The 19,426-nt window shown below is 41.0% G+C and overlaps 1 protein-coding gene across 1 annotated transcript in view; it reads left to right on the top strand.

The window, feature by feature from the left end:
* The window catches only part of LOC308640073 (uncharacterized protein), a gene marked incomplete at both ends in the record, with an annotated part of 70,365 nt that extends 55,355 nt beyond the window's left edge, over positions 1 to 15,010 (top strand). The window contains 2 exons of the mRNA XM_081312121.1: positions 13,981 to 14,214; positions 14,493 to 15,010. Of these exons, the coding sequence (XP_081168247.1) occupies positions 13,981 to 14,214; positions 14,493 to 15,010 (752 nt within the window). The remainder of the gene's footprint in view (positions 1 to 13,980; positions 14,215 to 14,492) is intronic.
* Between the last annotated feature and the right edge of the window lie 4,416 nt (positions 15,011 to 19,426).

The following is a 19,426-nucleotide window of genomic DNA, read 5'->3' as shown; positions in this document are numbered from 1 at the left end:
TATCATGCTAATGTAAAATAAGGCAATCCCCCCAAAATAAACAGATAAACAGAGGACAAGTCAGCACCCCGTAGACGCTTTATGTGGTCTTATTATAGGAGGAGGTCCAGGTGATGAAACTTTCAAAAAATGAATTCAATTTCCTAACACCAAAACCCAACAGAACTTAGAATTCTGGTCACCCTGAGGCTAACACAATGCCCAGACCTCAAAAGAAAAGAAAAAAGAAAAAAGCTGCACCCAAACCCTGCCATTCTTGTTTCCTTCTTGCCTGGAGCAGATATCCCCCCCCCTCACTCAAAAAGAAGGCTCCCTGGGATCAGACTGGGAGAGCAGAGACTGACTGACGCCCTATCCAATCAGAAGTCCCTATGCTGAGCGCTGTCCAATCCTGTGCACAGCCAGCGAGCAGGGGGCGGGCCTCCCCGCTTGGGATGGGATTTACTTCTCTGAGGTCTGCGGTTCCAGGATTCCTGCTGTTGGACTCCAGGCTTTCTCCGTGCCGTGCATCTCAGGTGGCCCTGCCATGCAGGGGCTGAAGCTCTCCAGGGCAGGCTTGGCTGCTGGGCACCAGGAAATGGTGAGTGTGCAGTGGCACCTGGTGCCTGGACACGAAGGCTCAGGAGGGAGGGGAGGCCATTTGGCGGGACTGGCTGTGGCGGGAACCACCAGAGCTGGCCTACCAGACTCCGGGCGCTCTCTGCATCTGCAGGCCTGAGCCTCTGGGAGACAGCGCCCCTCAGTCCCCCTGGCCAGCCGGTTGGGGAGCGTGACAGTGGCAGAGACTCCAGCAACCTCTCCATCCCCTGGGGCAGCCTGAGCCCCTGCTCAAGTCCTATCTGGCCAGTGAGGCAGCAGCCTGCTGTTTCCCCAGGCTGTGGTGATTGACAGGTGGAACCACTGGAAGACTCCAATCTCCAAGCCTGGCAATCCTGCACACCTTTCATCCCAGCCACTAGAACCTGGGGCTTATGCAGGAGGATTGCGAGTTCAAGGCCAGCCTCAACAAGTTGGCGAGGCACTTAGAAACTCAGCAAGACACTGCCTCTAAATAAAATACAAAATAAGGCTGGAGATGGGGCTCAGTGGTCGAGTGCTCCTGAGTTCAATGCAAGGTACAAAAAAAAAAAAAAAAAGAAATCAAATCTCCAAATACCATTTTCCTGCAGGAGGGGTGTTGCGGTGAACAGGGATCTCGCTTATTCCTGAGATACTTTTGTGGAGTTTATTTATTTTTTTTTAATTTTTATTTTTGGTCATTAACAGAAGGGTGCTTTACCACTTAGCTCTCTCCCTGGTAGATTTAGCTTTTGTTCTGACTGTGGGTCTAGCTAAGTTGCTGAGATTGGCCTTGTTAGGGTTTGATTGATAATGGCTTTTCCATTGCAATTAAGTATATGACTTTTACATCCACGTGGGTTCGTGGGTGGACTCTGTTGACACCGTGATTCCTCGATGATAATTGTAACAGTACAGCTTCCCAATGCACATGTTGGGTAATAACTTCTTTTTTTTTTGTTGTTCTTATAATTCAAAAGTTTCTTGGTTAAGTTTATATATATTTAACTTTGTGGATGAATTTTAGGATTGGATGCTTCCATTAAGAGTAAAGCATGCTGTATTGTTTTTTAGTGCATCATATTTACACATAATACCACATGCATATGGCACCCGTGTAAAACTTACCCATGGTATTTTATACTATTTTTAAGCTCAATGTACCATGACTATTAATGTATTATCCTGGTCATATGAACAGATTTTAGCAAGTCCCTGTGGTGGGGGGTCATCATGTGTCTTTAATGGCAAAACAGTTTCCACAAATAGTTAAGAGGCACTTAAACTCACGTTTACTTTTTACTTTTCAGTGACCAGTTCTTTTGTTAATACTTTCATTTAGATTATTTTTCCTATATTTGTGAATAGATTGTGACTCGATTTTAATACTGCTCATTGCTACTGTGTATAATTTAAATGATTTAATGTTGACCATTTAACCCATGACATTATTGAACAAATTCTTATGTTTCATTAGTTCATGGAAATTGCTTAGAAACATTATAGAAATAATAGTATCATCTGCATATGCTGTTTGATTTTTTATGAAAATCCCATTTAATATTCTCAATCAATATTTAGAAGTCAGAAAAGCATACATTTTTTCTTTCTCTAAAACTAAATTGTGAAACACTTCATTTCACCTCATTAAATATGAAAACAGTTCATAGCTGCCCTTAAGTGGATTGAAAAATAATTTTCCTCTGGTCGTAATTGGCCATAGGTTTTACCATAATTTGGTAAGTGATTTGCCAAAAGCTTTGCTCTATCAAAATGATTTTTGGAAACTTCCCATATGACAATGTCCCTCTTGGTCATGAAGTCCAATCATTCTTTTTGTTGTTGTTTTCAGTTTGCTAGAGGATTTGAATATCTGGGTCAACATCTATAATAAGATGGTCTGCAATTTCCATTCTTAAGCTGTGTTATCTGGTATTTCTGGCCTTACAGAAAGAATTAGTCAATTTTCTTCTTCTACATTTAGACGTGATCATGAATTATTGTTACTGATTCCTTATTACATGTTTCATAGAAATCACCTGTGAAGGCACCTTTTTTAAAAAATGTGATTACTGTTTGGTTTTTTGGTGGGTCAATTTTTAGAGTTGGGTTTTTGCCAGGTTGGCCTCAAATTCCTTAGCCTAAATCCTCCTCTTGCTGTGGCCTCAAGATAGTTAAGACTAATGGCATGTGCCACCATTTCAGCTTAACTGCAAGTATTTTTATGAGGAGCTGTAAAGTTAAATGTTGATTTGTCGGTCTATTTTATATTTCTTCACATCTGGGTCTACTAATGTATTCTATTGATTTCTGAAGTAATTTTCAAAGTTGATGATTATCTAGCAATTTATCTATATTTTGATGTTTTTCAGGCTTGACACTTTCTTGGCAATTAAGATGGAATAATGAGGAAGCATAATGTGGGAAAATGAGAACCTGGCATTTTGCTAATTGATCTCAAGATGCCCTGTGAAGGATGGAGAGTATGCACCCATAATCCTGTGAGACACATAAAGCAGAAAAGCTAATTTATCATTTTATGTAGCTTAATAGTGATCTTGAGTAACTTTCATATGTCTTTACATACTTGTTTATTTTTTAGGGCAGAATCTAAGTATTTTACCATATTTAAATTAGGTTATGAGGGATTTATATTAAATTTTGGTGAGTTGTATAAGTTTCTTATATTTTGGATGTTGAGCTTTTATCAGACATGGAGCTAAAAATGGTTTTCTTTAACCAAGTCTACTTTTACATTTCATTGATTTATTCCTTTGCTCTATAGAATAAGTTTTTAGCTTTATATAGTCTCAGCTGTTTCTCCTTGTACAGTCTCAGCATATTCTATCTAAAACCATTGCCAACACCAATGGCAAAAAAAAAAATCTCCTTTTCTTCTGGAACTTTTATGATTTCAGTTTATATCACAATGAGATATAATTACATGCTTGTGGGCTCAATCCTCAAAATGTTGGTAGGTAACACATACTGCAGAGGATATGCAGGAAAGGAAACACTTAGACATCCTTGCCAGGAATATAAATTTGAATAGACCTTAAAAAATCTATAAGGGTTTTTTTCAAAAAATTAGAACCCAGACATTGAGAATATGCCTGTATTTTTAGGATTCTTCAGAAAAATAGAATACATAAAAAATGTACATGTGTATGCAGAAGGGAGCTCATTATATTTGCTCACATAATCATGGGAGGAATAGTCACCAAATGTTTGCCTGCAGGATGGCAACACTGGGAAACTGGTAACAGCTCAGTCCCAGAAGCTGGAAGCTTCACAATATGAGCAAGCAAATGAAGCAGCTGTGGTCCAGGATAGAGGACTTATATGATCCCGATAGATGAAAAAAATAAATAAATAATCTGATCAACAAGTGGGCTAAGGACCTGAACAGATACTCCTCAGGAGAGGATATACAATCAATAAATATATGAAAATATGCTCATCATCTCTAGGAATCAGAGAAATGCAAATCAAAACTACTCTAAGATATCATCTCACTCCAGTCAGAATGACAGCTATTATGAAGACAAACAACAATAAGTGTTGGTGAAGATGTGGGGAAAGGGTACACTCATACACTGCTGGTGGGACTGCAAATTGGTGCAGCCAATTTGGAAAGTAGTATGGAGATTTCTTGGAAATATGAGAATGGAATCTCCATTTGACCCACCTATCCCTCTCCTCAGTCTAAGCACAAAGGGTTAAAAACATCATACTACAGGGACAGAGCCCCATCATTGTTTATGGCACCACAACTCACAATAGCTAAACTATGGAGCCATCATAGATGCCCTTCAGTGGATGAATAGATAAAAAATGTGGCATATATACAGAATGGAATTTTACTCGAAATAAAATAATAAAATCGTGACATTTGCATGTAAATGAATGGAGTTGGAGAAGATAATGGTAAATGGAGTTAGCCAATGATACCCCTCTAAAAACAAAAAAAAACAAATGCCAAATATTTCCCTGACATAAGGGGGCTGACTTATAGTGGAGTACGCAGGAGGAGCATAGGAGGAATAGATGAATTCTAGAGGGGTGGGAAGAAAAGGGAGGGGCGGGGATTAGAAAGGATGGTAGAATGTGTCATACATCCAAAATACATGTATGAAGACTTGATTGGGTGTCAACATACATTACATTAAAAAAGATACAAAAAATGTGGTATATATATTAAGAGTTGTAATGCAAAAGAAAAAAAGAATAGCATTAACTTACATTAGGTAGAGGAAAGTGAAAGGAGGGAAGGCAGGGGATGTGGGAATAAGAAAGAATGAAACAGACATTATTACTTTATGTATGTATGTGACTGTATGACCCATGTGATTCTACAATATGTATACTCAGAAAAATGAGAAATTATATCCCATCTATGTATGATATATCAAAGTATATAAATGCATTCTACTATCATGAATAACTAATTAAAACAAATAAAAAAATAAAAAGACTCAGGTACAGCCAATGGTGCAAGACCATAAAGGGGACTTCAAGAAGCTTGGAGCATAAGTGAGTGACTGCTTCTCTTGCTTTTTTTCCAAATCAAACCTATTGAACACCAATATATATGTTCATTACAGGTATTCCCCATGCTTTCTGACTCAGCCTTCTGGAAGCACACTCACAGACACCTGCAGAGATCGTCCACACCAATTCTCTGGGTATCTCAATCCACTCAAATGGACAGCTGACATTAACCACTTCAACAATTGAAGGAAATAAAATCCATCTTTAGGAATATCTACCCTCCCAAATTATCCAACATACTATCCACAACCTAAATTTCCAAAGAGTAACTCAGGAAGAAGAACCTATGGTATATTACAGATAATAGATAAAGAGAGATTCATTATTGTGTTTACACACAAATGTATCAACATACATATATAACTTTTTCAGTTTTTTGCAAGTATTTTGAGACAAGGTCTTTTAAGGTGCAGAGGGTGTCACCAAGATGCGAGGCTGGCTATAAGATAGTGATCCTCCTCCCTCAGTCTATCGAGTCCCTAGCATGACAAAAGAAATGTGTCTCCACACCTCACTTATTACTCAACTTTAAAATAAGGATGATGTATATGGCAGTGTTTCCAAAATTTGAAGGCCAGCCTTAGTAGTTTAGTAACATTCTGTCTTAAAACTGAAAAATAAATGATGGTGGATCTCTCTCACTGGTAAGGCAACCCAGGGCCAAACCGCAGAAACAAAAGAATATTCTCCAATAACAAAGACAAGCTGGAGGACTTTAGGCTAAGTGAGATGATCCAGATGCAGAAATACATTGCATACTCTATGTTCAGAGCCTGGAAGAAAATAGAGTGGATGTGTAGGGAGAGCCTGGTGGTTATCAGGGAGCATCATCAATAATATTGCATCATATCCTGGAAATTCCAAAAGACAACAGGATTCTATTCTTAGTGCATAATTTGATAATTATGAGAGATGATGGGTTTTATCATCACATAGCAATTGCACAGACTTATGGGATTCAGTGTGATGTTTATATATATGCATATACATGTATTCATAATATCCAAACATCATCTTCTGCCCTTGATGTACCCACACACTCCTCAGCCATACTAATCACTATTGTACTTGCATATGATATTATATTAGTTAACATGAGATGTGACAGTATTGTGTATTTCTTCACTTAGCATGACATCATCCAATTTCATCTATTTTGCTGACCATTAGAGGAGTTTGTATTGATGGCTGAGTAATAAACCATGGTGAATATAACATACTTTCTGGTGGATATGTTCAATTGCTTACCTACATCACTGGCTTTTATCTATATCTGTATTGTTAAACATACTGTTATTCAATTTGAATTTATGTAAAAAAGAAAGCAACAACTACAAAAGAATGAAGAAACTGGGAGTAGGGGCACATACCTGCAATCCCAATGGCTTGGGAGGCTGAGGCAGGAAATTAATGAGTTCAAAGACAGCCTCAGCAAATATATAGGGACCTATACAACTCAGTGAGACCCTGTTTCTAAAAAAAGTAAATAAATAAACATGACTGGGGAAGTGGCTTTGTGGTTGAGTGATACTGGGACCTATCCCTAGTATACCCCCCCAAAAAAAAAAGAATAAAGAAAATAGAAAACTATGTCCTAACCTGATTTTATCAATTGAAAAGAAGCCAAGGAATAAGAAAAATCACATTCTTTGTTTGTTAATATAAAGGTAATAAGCTATCTCTTTGAATTTTTCTCAAAGTGCGATATTTTGAGAGCATTCAGTAGGTTATATTACATGAAAAACAGCTCTTGTGCAAATAATGAAATAAAACATTAGCAAGGTGTAGTGGTGCATGACTGTAATCCCAGTGTCTCTGGAGGCTGACACAAAGCCAGCCTCAGCAACTTAGGAAATAACTCAGCAATTCATTAAAACCCTGTCTCTAACTAAATTACAAAAAATGATCAGAAATGTTGCTGAGAGGTTTAGTGCCCCTGGGCTCAATCCACAGCATTAAAAACAAAAACAAAGATAAAAAAGAAATAAGACATTAGACTGCTGAACATTTATATTTTCAGTGTTCCAAATATTTGGCCCAATACTCCCAAGTTCACTTCATCCATCAATTTATAATTTAAATCTCTAGTTATTTGTTTGTGAGAAAAAAGAGACAGAGATGTTCCTGAACTCTGCCATTCCTTTGCTAGTTTCTGTCATAAGCTAGGCAAAGATCTGCCAATTGTGATCCCCAAGGTACTGTGGCTCAGTCCTTTCTCTTCATGCAAGGATGCACCTTGAGGAGTGGATGTTGACTTGACTGCTAAAGTGGGGAAGAGGTAAAAGGGAAGTAATATGTGTGGGTGTGTGCGTGGGGTGTGATAATGATGACTTCTGACCAAGTCCTACCCATGATCATCTTTTTAAAATGTACCCAGTAAATGGTTTATTTTCTTATATATCTTCTGTGATCCTACAGTTAAATGCAAGGGACCCTCTTCTCAATATCCAGATAGCTACCTTAGCATTGTTTTTCTCAGCCTGATGCCTCACAATTTGAAATACCTAGTCCCCTTTCCTCAGAGCCTTGAACTCATGTCTCTTTTGCTTATATTTTTAATATCTGGGAAATCCTCAAATACTAAGTTGCAGGTAAATCGACATTTGATGTTCCACTTCCAAGGATAAAGATAGACATTTTCTCTCATTGTGGCCTCTACCTTCTACTCACAAAATGGGGACATTATACACGTTTGCAAACCTAGATATTATCCTGAGCCAACCTGTAATATGAAAGCAAGAATTTAATCCCTGGGCCTTGGGCTCAGGGTTAGAGCACCTGCCTAGCACATGTGAGGCACTGGGTTCAATCCTCAGCACCACCTAAAAATAAATATATAAAATAAAGGTACTCTGTCAACTACAATTAGGAAAACAAAAAAGACTAATCCCTGCCAGGGTTGTGATGGCACATGCATGCAACCCCAGTGCCCTGGAAGCTGAGCCTTGAGGGTCACAACTTTGAGTCTAGCCTCACTAATGTGGCAAGACCATCTCTCAAAGAAAAATAAAAATGGGATGAAGATAGAGCTCAATGGTAGACCATACCTAAGTCCTGTCCTCAGGATCACAGGGGGAAGTTTTTAATTTCTATCTTTTTTTCCTGAGTTAAGGTCACCAACAAAAAGAAGGTGGCTTAGGGATAATGTTATATTTTTCTAAAAACAAGCCATGTTAAAAGTTCAAGTGTTCACATTTCTTGAAAAATTTCCAAGTATTTTGCTGTTGATATTATGGTCATTAGAACTGTCTTTAATTTTATGTTTGCTACTTATTTTCTTATGCCAATAAATAACTGATGATATTAAATTTTGTCACTGTTCTGATCTCATCTGTTGCTTCTAATAGTAATTAGTGTACTCCTACATTAATAATATCCACTTAAAATCCACTTCTACCTCATACCTCATTTTGGAAAACAACAAAAGTCAGACAGCAAGAAACACAAGTAAGTTGTAATACCCCTTTAACAATGGCAAAGATACTGGTGAGAATCTCAGAAAAATTCCATTCCCTAAAAGAAACCAAGAGAAAAATATTGGGGTTTGAGTGTGCAGAGTTTAGCTCCCTCAGGCATGACATTTTGAAAGAGCTGTGGTTTTGATTTAGGTCAGCTGAGGCAAACCTCAGTTAGGAGGAAGAAAAGTTCTCTTCCCCTTATCGCAAGTCACAAGTTCTGCATGGATTGGCTAGGAGGAGGAAGCTTCCTGCATACTTGTCCTGGGAACAGTACATTCTAAAGAAACAAATGCATCCTCAGAGGATTAGATAATGTCTACAAAGAAGTTTGGGAGGGTACTTATCAAATGAACAGGAATGATCTGAATTTAGCTCTGTGTACCCACTGAGGCATGATATTTGGGCAATGTGGGTAAAGTGTTATTTGAAGAATTGCTTTCTTTGTTAGAAGAAGAATATAAAAGGAACTTGCAAATAAATCTCAGCATGCAGTCGCAACTGCTGCCTTTGCTCTACATCCCCTGTGTCCTGGTTATTTCGAGACCATTACCCAGGGACCCGAACGCTCTAGACATTCACAAAAAATACCATAATCTCCCCCACACACATAATTTTATTCTTTTATTGCTGAATATAATTCCATTGTGTATATATAACACATATTTTTTTTTTATCCATTCATCCACTAAAGGGCATCTAGGTTGGCTCCACAGGATATCTGGGTAAAATCGTGGTTCCATTTTCAGATTTCCAAGGAATCTTCCTACTGCTTTCCATATTGGCTGCACCAATTTGCAGTCCCACCAGCAGTGTATGAGTGTACCATATCCCCCACATCCTCGCCAACACTTGTTGTTGTGTGTCTTCATAATAGCTGCCATAATACAAGTTTTATTATAGTAAAATTCACAAACACACACACACACACAAACACACACACACACACTCACACACACGGGTTTTGCTTTGATGTCTTCGGACAAGACCATGTTGAGTAGGAACCTACAAATACGATGTCATCCTATTGCCAGTTAAGAGTAGGAATTTGTCCATGGGCAGAATTCTGGAATCACCCATAGCATCGCCCATAAACTTGAGGAGCAAAGTGGGTGCAAGGTCTAGAGATGTCAGAAAAGCCTCACTTTTTTCCTGCCCCCATCTTGAGAGTGATTTTTGGGCCAATAAGCTTTGCTCTACTTTGATTACATTTTATGAATTATCTAAAATCCTGTCTTGCAAGAACACAAGAGCCAAGAAACACAACATAACCCCCATATCCCTGGGATCACAACCAGCTACAGTGTCAGATCTTTTATTGCTTTACTTATTTTTTCACTTCATTTGATCTATTTATTAATACAGGTGGACACCAGCAACCGCTCTAGGTCCTGTTGGAAGGTAACAGTCACAGACCTACACACAGCATCCTAAGGGGAGACAGTTGAAACAGGAATTCTGACCCTTCATTGTTCATAAAGACTCCCCCAATATCAGAACTGTGAATACTTTATTTTGAGGCAGGGTCTTGCTAAGAGATGAACTGTGGCCCCAGATTTGAGATCCTCCTGAAGCAGCCACCCAAATGCCTGGCCTTACAGACATGTGCTACCAAACCTTTTTCTTTGCTTATTAAAAAAATGCATAGCTGCTGGTTATCTCCATCCAGTGATGTATGTGATATCAGACCCCAAACAATAAAAATTCCACACAATTCCAAAGCTCAAGTCTGACTCTGGCTGTGAGAGGTTATGTGATAAGAAGGAATTCCAGGGAGAGAGAAGGACATCAGCTCAGAAAAAGTAGGTTTCTTGGTTTTCATGGCAGAAAAGAACTTCATTTGTCAGGTGCATGGACAGACCTATTTAGAAAATAGATCCACATTCAGGAAAGAACATGAAGAGCCAGGAATTCAGTGAGGCCTGTAGCGTGCTTGCCCTACATGTACAAGGTCCAAGGTTCAATCCCCAGCTCCACAAGAAGAAAGAAAGGAAAAAAAATGTGAGAAATCCCTAAAAGGAGAGACAGCAAATACAGCTATTTGTAGAGGGAAATTTAAGTCTGGCTGGACTAGAGATGGGGCCAGATCAGACTTCTGTAATTTCTCACATATTTTTCTAAGCTTGCTCATATCGTGCAGGTATCTGGGGGTCCAGGAAGCTGGTCTAGATGAAATGCTGCATTGCAGGGAGTTGCTTTTTTTAAAAAAAATCTGATCTTTATTTTTAAAAATACTTTTTAGTTGGACAGTATAGCTTTATTTTATATACTTCTATTTAATGTGGTGCTGAGGATTGAACCCAGTGCCTCGCAGGTGCTAGGCAGGTGCTCTGTCACTGAGCAAAACTCCAGTACCTTGTTTGTAATTTCAAATATTTTGTGGGCATTCCTGCATTCTGGTGATTTATGAACCTTCTCCTTTGAGGTTCAGAGTAACTTTCTTCTTGGTATCCCAAAATTTCTGTCCCAACCAGACATGTTTCACAGTTCTTTATGGACTTCAGGTGTTGCTAGAGGAATGATAAACTGATCATTTAGTTATCAAAGCACATAGGGCAGTGTTTTCAGGACAGAAGACTTAAGAGAATGCTTATTATTAGATTTCTATTTTTACTTATGTATTTAGCCATGGACTCATATGGTTTTTGCACTGATACACAAGTGTGGTCCACAAACCAGCAGATTTCAGAAACTTTTCATGTTAACAACTCTTTTCAAATGGTGTCATTCTTATTGAGGCACATTTGACCGAGGGTAAACATTAAGATGCTTTTAAAGTGCTTGTGAATTTTCCTGGCTAGAATATTGCAGAGGGTTTTGCCAGTTTTCTCGCCACTTTCTTTATCTCATTGGGGTTGAAAAACCTCTGAGATGCAAGAAATGCACCCAGAGGTAAACTCCTGCAGCTGGCCACCCACAGACCCCCACACCAACTGAACGAGTTTTCCATCCCCCATTAATTGGGTGTCATGTGCTGGTGGATTGTTAATTATTGGGTAAAACCCAGTGTTTGCCCCTAGTGAGCCCAAGGTCTAGCTTGTTGGTTATTGGAACCGCTGGGTTGGTTATTCACTTTCCCTTGTCTCTCAAGACAAATCTGAGCTCCATCCAGGGACCTATAATTAGTGGCACTGGTAGCTTAGGAAAATTTCTCATTTTGGTTAAGAAAACTAACAGCAATAATAATTAATTATTTCCCTCATGGGGGAAAGAGTGGTTCTGTTCCCAGGGTGTCCCCGGCTCTTTCCCTCCTCTTAGCCACATAATACTTTTCTAATCTTGGGCAAAACAACTGTATGCTACTCATCCCTGGAATCCTGGGCATGTGGCTTGACCTCCTCAGTCTTCCTTCAAGAGAAATGTTCCCATTTCACAAATGCAGCAATAATGGTCCCCAAATAACTGGGCTGCTGTTACTGACAAGCAAAAGTAAAAAAATACTGAAAATCAGGGCAGAGGATGGGGCTCAGCTGTAGAGAGCTTGCTTAGTACGTGCTGGCACTGGGTTCCATACCCAGCACCACAGAAAAATAAATGGATAGAATAAAGGTATTGTGTCCAACTCCAATAGAAAAAAATATTTTAAAAAATGAATACTGAAAAGGCAATGTATCTAGCAACTAGGGAAATGGAAATTAAAACTACACTGAGATTCTCTTTCACTCCACTCACAATAGCAATGATCAATAATACTGTAACAATAAATTAGTGAGGATGTGGGGGACAGGGAATGCTCACACCTTGTTGGAGAAACTGCACATTATTGCAACCCCTCTGGAAAGCAGAATGGAGATTCTTCAAGAATCTAGGACTGGAACCACCCTCTGACTCAGTTATACCACTCCTCAGCATAAATCCAGAGGATAAAACAAGTATACTACAGGGGCACAACCACTTCAATGTTTATGATAGCACAACTCACAATAGCTAAGCTATGGAGCCAGCCTAAATGCCCATCAACAGATGAATAGATAAAGAAATTGTGGTGTGTATACACTGTGGAATATTACTCAGCTTTAAAAAAGGATGACTTTATGACATTGGCCAGTAAATGTCTGGATGGATCTGGAGATTATCATGCTAAAGTAAAATAAGGCAATTTCCCAAAACCACAGGTCACATGTTTTCCCTGATATTTGTTATCTGCATCACAAGGAAGGTGGGGGTTAGACAAAAGGGAACAACAGGACGGGAGGGGGGGGTAAGAACAGGAAAGACAGTAGCATGAATTGACCATAATGTTCCTATTTAAATATATGAAAATACCTAAGTGAATCCACCCATGATGCCCACCCAAATGCATGGGGTCCGAATAAGAATAAGGTATATTGTATGTTTGAATAATTTTATCAAAATGGATTCTATGGTCATGTATATCTAAAAAGAACCAATAAAACAGAAAAAAAAATTAAAAAGTACTGAAAAGGACCATGGGACCAAATTGATAGCATCATAGCCGGATGAAGAAATGGCTTTAGGGACATTACAGAATTTTCTAAACCACTCCCCCATTGGATGCTGCCAAAGGTGTTGAAGCCTGAAGGGAAGGTGGAGGTTTAGGGTGCTGCATGGAGAAGTAAGGACCTCCTACAAACATTCATCTGCAGGAGCAGGGGTCCCAGGGGGCAGGTAACCTGGAGGCCTCCATGGTTAATTAAGGTAGAGAGGAGCAGGGTACATTGAGTCAATTAAGTTATTTAACAAATTAGGAAAACCTGGATTTGGCTTTCCTGGACTCCCAATTAAACCCAAATTGTTTTTCCTTAAAGAGAGAGTCCCTTGATCCCCTCTTAAGGAGAAGTCTTCTCTGTATTATGTGACTTTTTGCACCACTGAATTGGGGGGACAAGACCAGAGCTCGCTTTGGGAACACATTGGATTTGTCTGCATCAAGACAAGCAGGTAGGGTCTGTCATTTTTCTTTCTTTTTTCTTGCCAAGTTCAGAGTATTCAGCTGATACTAAGGATGCACACCTGGGCAGGGTGTCTCTGGTTTTTGGAGGAGGCAGGATCCCACTGCCTGGGATCCAGGGGACTGGCAAGAACCAGGAAGAGTACCCCAGGTGGCCTTGATCTGTGCAAGGCTGTTATCCTGTGGCCACTGCAGGTATTTCTCTCAAAAACAAAGAAAGAAAGAAAGAAAGTGGCACATGTCTGTCATTCCAGCAGCTGGGGAGGCTGAGGCAGGAGGATGGCGAATTCAAAGCCAGCCTCAGCAAAAGCAAGGTGCTAAGCAACTCAGTGAGACACTGTCTCTAAATAAAATTCAAAATAGGGCTGGGGAAGGGGCTCAGAGGTCGAGTTCTGAATTCAACCCCCATGGCCAGAGAGTGAGAGAGCCCAGTGCTGATGGGGTTTACCCAGGTCTGTGCTCTCCTGGGTCTCTTCTGTGCTGATCTCCTTATTCTGCCTCCAGCTCAATGTGGACTCAAGATACAGATTCAACTCAGCTGGAGGAAAATCAGCTCTCATGCTGCCAACCCGGTGGGAGTCTCCTCCAAGGCGCCTCCCAGGCCCCCTGTGAGCCTCTACCAGCAGTTCCCAAGGGGCGAAAGGCCAGCTCTGCTTGGAGAATTTTGCACAGATAAACAGAGGACAAGTCAGCATCCTGAAGATGCTCTGGGAGGTCTTATTGTAGGAGGAGGCCCAGGTGATGAAACTTTCAAAAATTGACTTCAATTTCCTAACATCAAAACCCAACAGATCTTAGAATTCTGGTCTTCCTAACCCTGAACGAATGCTCAGACCTCAAAAGGAAAAGAAAAAAAAACCCTGCCATTCTGGTTTCCTCCTTGCCTGGAACAGATATCACCCCCCTGTCACTCAAAAAGAAGGCTCCCAGGGCTCAGGCTGGGCAGAGCAGAGACTGACTGATGCCCTGTCCAATCAGAAGCCCCTGTGTTGAGCGTTATCCAATCCTGAGCACAGGCAGCGAGCAGGGGGCGGGCTTCTGTGCTCGGGATGGGATTTATTTCTCCTGCATTCCTGGTTTCATGATCCCTGCAGTTGGACTCCAGGCTTCGCTCCATGCCCAGGATCCCGGGTGGCCCTGCCATGCAGCGGCCAAAGCTTTCCAGGGCAGGCTTGGCTCCTGGGCACCAGGGAATGGTGAGTGTGTAGTGACACCTAGTGCCTGGACAGGGAGGCTTGAGAGGGAGGCCAGGCAGGGAGGCCGTCTGGCGGGATTGGCTGTGGGGGGAACCTTAGCTGGCCGACCCCAACCCCATCTCCTGGCGCTCTCTGCGTCCACAGGCCTTAGCCCCTCGGGGAGAGAGCCCCTCAGTCCCCCTGGCCAGCCAGGTGGGGAGCATGACAGTGGTGGAGACCCCTCGCAGCCTCCCCATCCCCTGGGGCAGCCTCAGCCCCTGTCCCAGTCCTGTCTGGCAGGTGAGCGCGACTACCCAGCATCTTCCCGGGCTGTGGTGATTGACAGGTGGGACCACTAAAAATCCAATCTCCAAGTCGGGCTATAGCGCTCACCTGTCATCCCAGTGGCTCGGGAGGGGGCCTGATGCAGAAGGATTGCAAGGTCAAGGCCAGCCTGGGCAAGTTTGCGAGGCACTTACAGACTCAGGGAGACCCTGCCTCGAAATAAAATGCAAAATAGGGCTGGGGATGGAGCTCAATAGTCGAGTGCCTCTGCGTTAAATACCAAAAAACTAATTAATTAATTAATAAGAATAATCAAACCTCCAAACATGGTTTTCCTGCAGGAGGGGAGCTGAGGTTTACAGGGACCTCGCTTATTCCTCTGGACTTTATTTGTGTTTTGTTTGTTTGTTTATTTTGGTAGTTAACAGAAGGGTGCTTTACCACTCAGCTATGAGCCTGGTAGTTTTTAGTTTTTATTCTGACCGAGGGTCTAGCTAAGTTGCTGAGATTGACCTGATAATGACTTTTGCATTGCAATTAAGTGTATGATTTTTACATCCTCCTCGGTTCCTGGGTGGACTTTGTTGACATCATGATTCCTTGATGACAATTGTAATAGTACAGCTTCACAATGCACATGTTAGGTAATAAATCCTTTTTTTTTCCTCTTATAATTTTTTGCTCTTATAATTCAAAAGTTTCTTGGTTAAGTTTACATATATTTAACTTTGTGGATGAATTTTAGGACTGGATCTTCCATTAAGAGTAAAGCATGCTGGATTGTTTCTTAGTGCATCATATTTATACATAATACCACATGCATATGGCACCCATGTAAAACTTACCCATGGTATTTTATACTATTTTTAATCTGAATATCCCATGACTATTAATGTATTATCCTGGTCCTATGAACTGATTGCAGCAAGTCCCTGTGGTGGGGGACTATCATGTGTCTTTAACAGCAAAACAGTTTCCAGAAATAGTTAAGAAGCAGTTAAAATCCTTGAGTTTGTTAGAATTCTTTTGTTTCCTATCTTCATTGATACTATTTAATTTTCTCTCTGATAGGGTTTTAGTTTACATTTCTTAGGTTTCTAAAGATGTTGGATTCTTTTTATTCTTATTCTTGAACACATGGTTATCTCCTGTACAAATTGGCAGCTCAAATCTCCTCCCTGAATTTCTTCTGTGGTGGATTTCAGAGTGTTGGGACCCTGAGAATCACCACTCAGTGGGCCTTTTTCATACCTAAGGGGGCTGAGATCTGCAGGGGTCTCAGGTTTTTCTTCCTCCTGAGCTTTTGTTTCTTTTTGGGTGGCACGGGGGCATAGTGGATTGAATGCAGAGCTCCTTTACCACGGAGCTACATCCCTCACACTTTTTATCATTTAGCTTGAGACAGAGGCTGAGTCTGGCCTTGAACTTGTGCCTCAGCTTCCCGAATGGATGGGATTACAAGTGTGGGCCTCCTGCCTGGGTCCCCCTGAATGTTCTAAATGTAAGGGAAGCAAAATATCAGATCCAGAACCCGGTCTCCCAGATGAAACCTTTACGTGTGTATAAATGAATTCCTAAAATTCAAGTCCCCTGTCCCCATTTCCAGTGACAATTTTCCTCCCCAGTGTAATAAAATAAGAAGCAAAAGTTTTGTTTTCTGTTTGAGCATTTCACATGAGAGAAAAGTACACTAAAAACCACTAGACATTTGTAAAAATGTGTGTGTGTGTGTGTGTGTGTGTGTGTGTGTGCGAGCGCGCGTGCGCATTTTCCCTTCCTCTCCCAGGCCAGACACCTTGTCAGAATGTCTTTGGGCTGAGTGTCCCCACTGTGGACTGCATGTCCTAGGGGTCTCAAGCCTTCTCTGAGATTTTCCTGGTCCTGTTTTTTCTCTGCCTGAAACAGGGATCCCACACCTGGCACATCTGAGGTCTCTTGAGCATCTGGTAAATATCAGCCACCTATTGACCTATGAGCAGGTGCATTTAGGTTAAGTAGTTTTTCAGGGGAGTCGGTGATGTCCCTGTGACTGGGAGGAGTCTCCTTATCCAGAAGGCACTTCGGATGTTCCCTCCTCCTGGCTCCTGTGGATGCTGGAACAGCGATGGGCATGCAGCCATTTATTAACACACCTGTTCAAGTTGCTTTGGAAATGCGTCCAGAGTGTTTGTTACTCTGTTAGCCTTTAAAGAACTCCATGCTATTTTTAAAAATTGTCTGCACTAAGCTTATATTCTAGCCCCATGTCATCAGCATGTCTCTTGCTCCATATCTATGTCATTGGAGGACTAGTTCCTTCACCTTTTTGATAGGAGCCTTTCCCATAGCTGTGCTGAGGCTGCAGAAACTCTCCTACTTGGCTGGGGACTGAATTACTGATGCAGTTGTTTAGAACCCAGGCTGCCTGTTCTCACTGCAAGAAGGTGGTGTGAGCCTATTCTAGAAAGAAACGGGGAGCTGTGGTTTTCATCCTTTTCCTTCACTCCAGGGTGTGTGTGTGGGGGGGTGATAGTAGTCCCTGGAAGTGCTTGCACATCAACGTGAAGCCACTTTTTTTTTTTTTTGATCCAGGGAGATTTGCACATGCACAGTTGCTGTTGCTCTCAAAGCTTGGTGGGTTAGGATGGAGTCCATGGAATAGAAAAAAAAATATTGGGACCCTGAGTGCCTGGACATCCTTCTTCCAGAAAGAACTGGTCAGGACTGGAGTTATTACTGAGGTAGGGGGGAGAGGGCTTAGGCACGGCTGCTGGGTGGACTGCATTTGTCCTGTCTACCTTCAGGGACTGGCTAGAGAGGAGCTTGACTGTTAGCAACCACAGTTTGCAGATCATGTGGGCAAATCCCTTCTAGGGATAAACTGGGACCCTTGATCTCACTCCCCTTCTGCACTGGTCCCATGGATAAAGCTCATGACCTTCCACAGCAATAGAAAACCACCCCTTTTCCACTCCTGATACTTGTGTATATCTAGTTCATTCTTTTATGAGCACCAGACAAATTGTGTTTCCAGTAACAAGTCATTTAGTGTCCAGTGTTTTCCATTTGTGACCCCCATACGTTTTTATCTACTCTGGGTGACACTGGATTGGGGTATTCTGTCCAAATTATGTAGCACATCGCTCAAGGCAGGACTAATGCCCAAGTGTCCCCCAACTTTGCCTGCCCTTCAGATGGTAGAGATTTTCTCAGTGGTCCAATGCATAGGTTTCTCAACCCATGTATAACTTTATTTATAGGGACTCAAAACAGAAGTAGGTGTTTATTTGGTGTATCCATGTGTGAAGAGAATCCAGGAGCCTCCTATTCTGGTATAATTTTGAAACATAATTCTACTCCATATGTGCTTCTTCAGGGTGTTGGAATATAATCCAGTACCACGCACGTCCTGCACACAAGCCCTACCAGTGCTCTGCGCATCCAGTTCCCACACCTACCTTCACGTGGGTTGTCTTGTTCATTCACATCAAATCCTCCACTGGAGATGGTTGCAATTAGCTAGGCCTTTTCATTCCACTTCATAATAATATTGACATTTACGTACATATGGAGTCATCTATGAAATTTCTGCATTGTGATTTTTTTTGGTCCTCAAATTACTGCAATATGACAATTTTATAACATGCATTAGTGCCTGGTAATGAAAGCTCCTGCTTTTACTCTTAGAGTTCAGAATTCCTGGCTAATTTCATATCAATTCAACCTTCCAGGAGAATTTTCAAACTGTTTTCTTTGGTCCCTTCTTCAATGAAAAGGAAATCATGGTGAAATTTTGATGGGGTGTTATCATAGATGAACCTGAGGGCAGCTGTCCTCTTTATAATGAAAAGTCCTATCATCTATACCCAGGATGTGTAATTAAGTCTTTTATGTGCTTATCTGTATTTGTATTTTTTCAAATTCTGCAGATGTACTATTTAAGTATGCTTATATATGAAATATGACATTTATGTGACAGCTATATAAAACTGACATGGTGTTTCATAGTATTTGTCAAACTGTATGCAATATGGCAAACAAAATGTGGCTGATTGCCAGAAATGGTTATTTTCCATAGTTTATATTTATTCCCAAATGGACATCCTCTTTCACCAGACCCCGGGTCTCGGCTCTGGAGGAGTGTGCTGTGTCCCCATATGAACGGGTGCTGTAGGGTCCACATCTGTTTCTGTGGACCTTCATGATAACCCCACATGTCCTTCAACACTGTCTCAATTTGTCTTCAATGTGACTTTACTGTACAGTCTCTCCTTTCTAAAGACGTTAATTGCTTTGTGATGAAGAGACATTTAGATACTTGCTATTTGAAGGGGCTGTTCACGGCTCTTGCCTGCTTTTCTCTTGTAGTCTCTGTTCTCCTTTCTTAGAAGAGTTTGGTTAAAGGTGAGGCAATTTGTTTCTTTCATCTGTCACTTCTCCTTGTTCACTTTAATGGAGTCATTTGAGGAATAGAATTTTTGTTTTCATATATATAATTTATAAATTTAAAA

This window comes from Spermophilus citellus (assembly GCF_964194105.1).
Source record: "Spermophilus citellus genome assembly, contig: SCAFFOLD_451, whole genome shotgun sequence".
NCBI lineage: Eukaryota > Metazoa > Chordata > Mammalia > Rodentia > Sciuridae > Spermophilus > Spermophilus citellus.
Note: the sequence above shows the minus strand (reverse complement) of the source record. Positions and strands in the feature narration are given on the sequence as shown.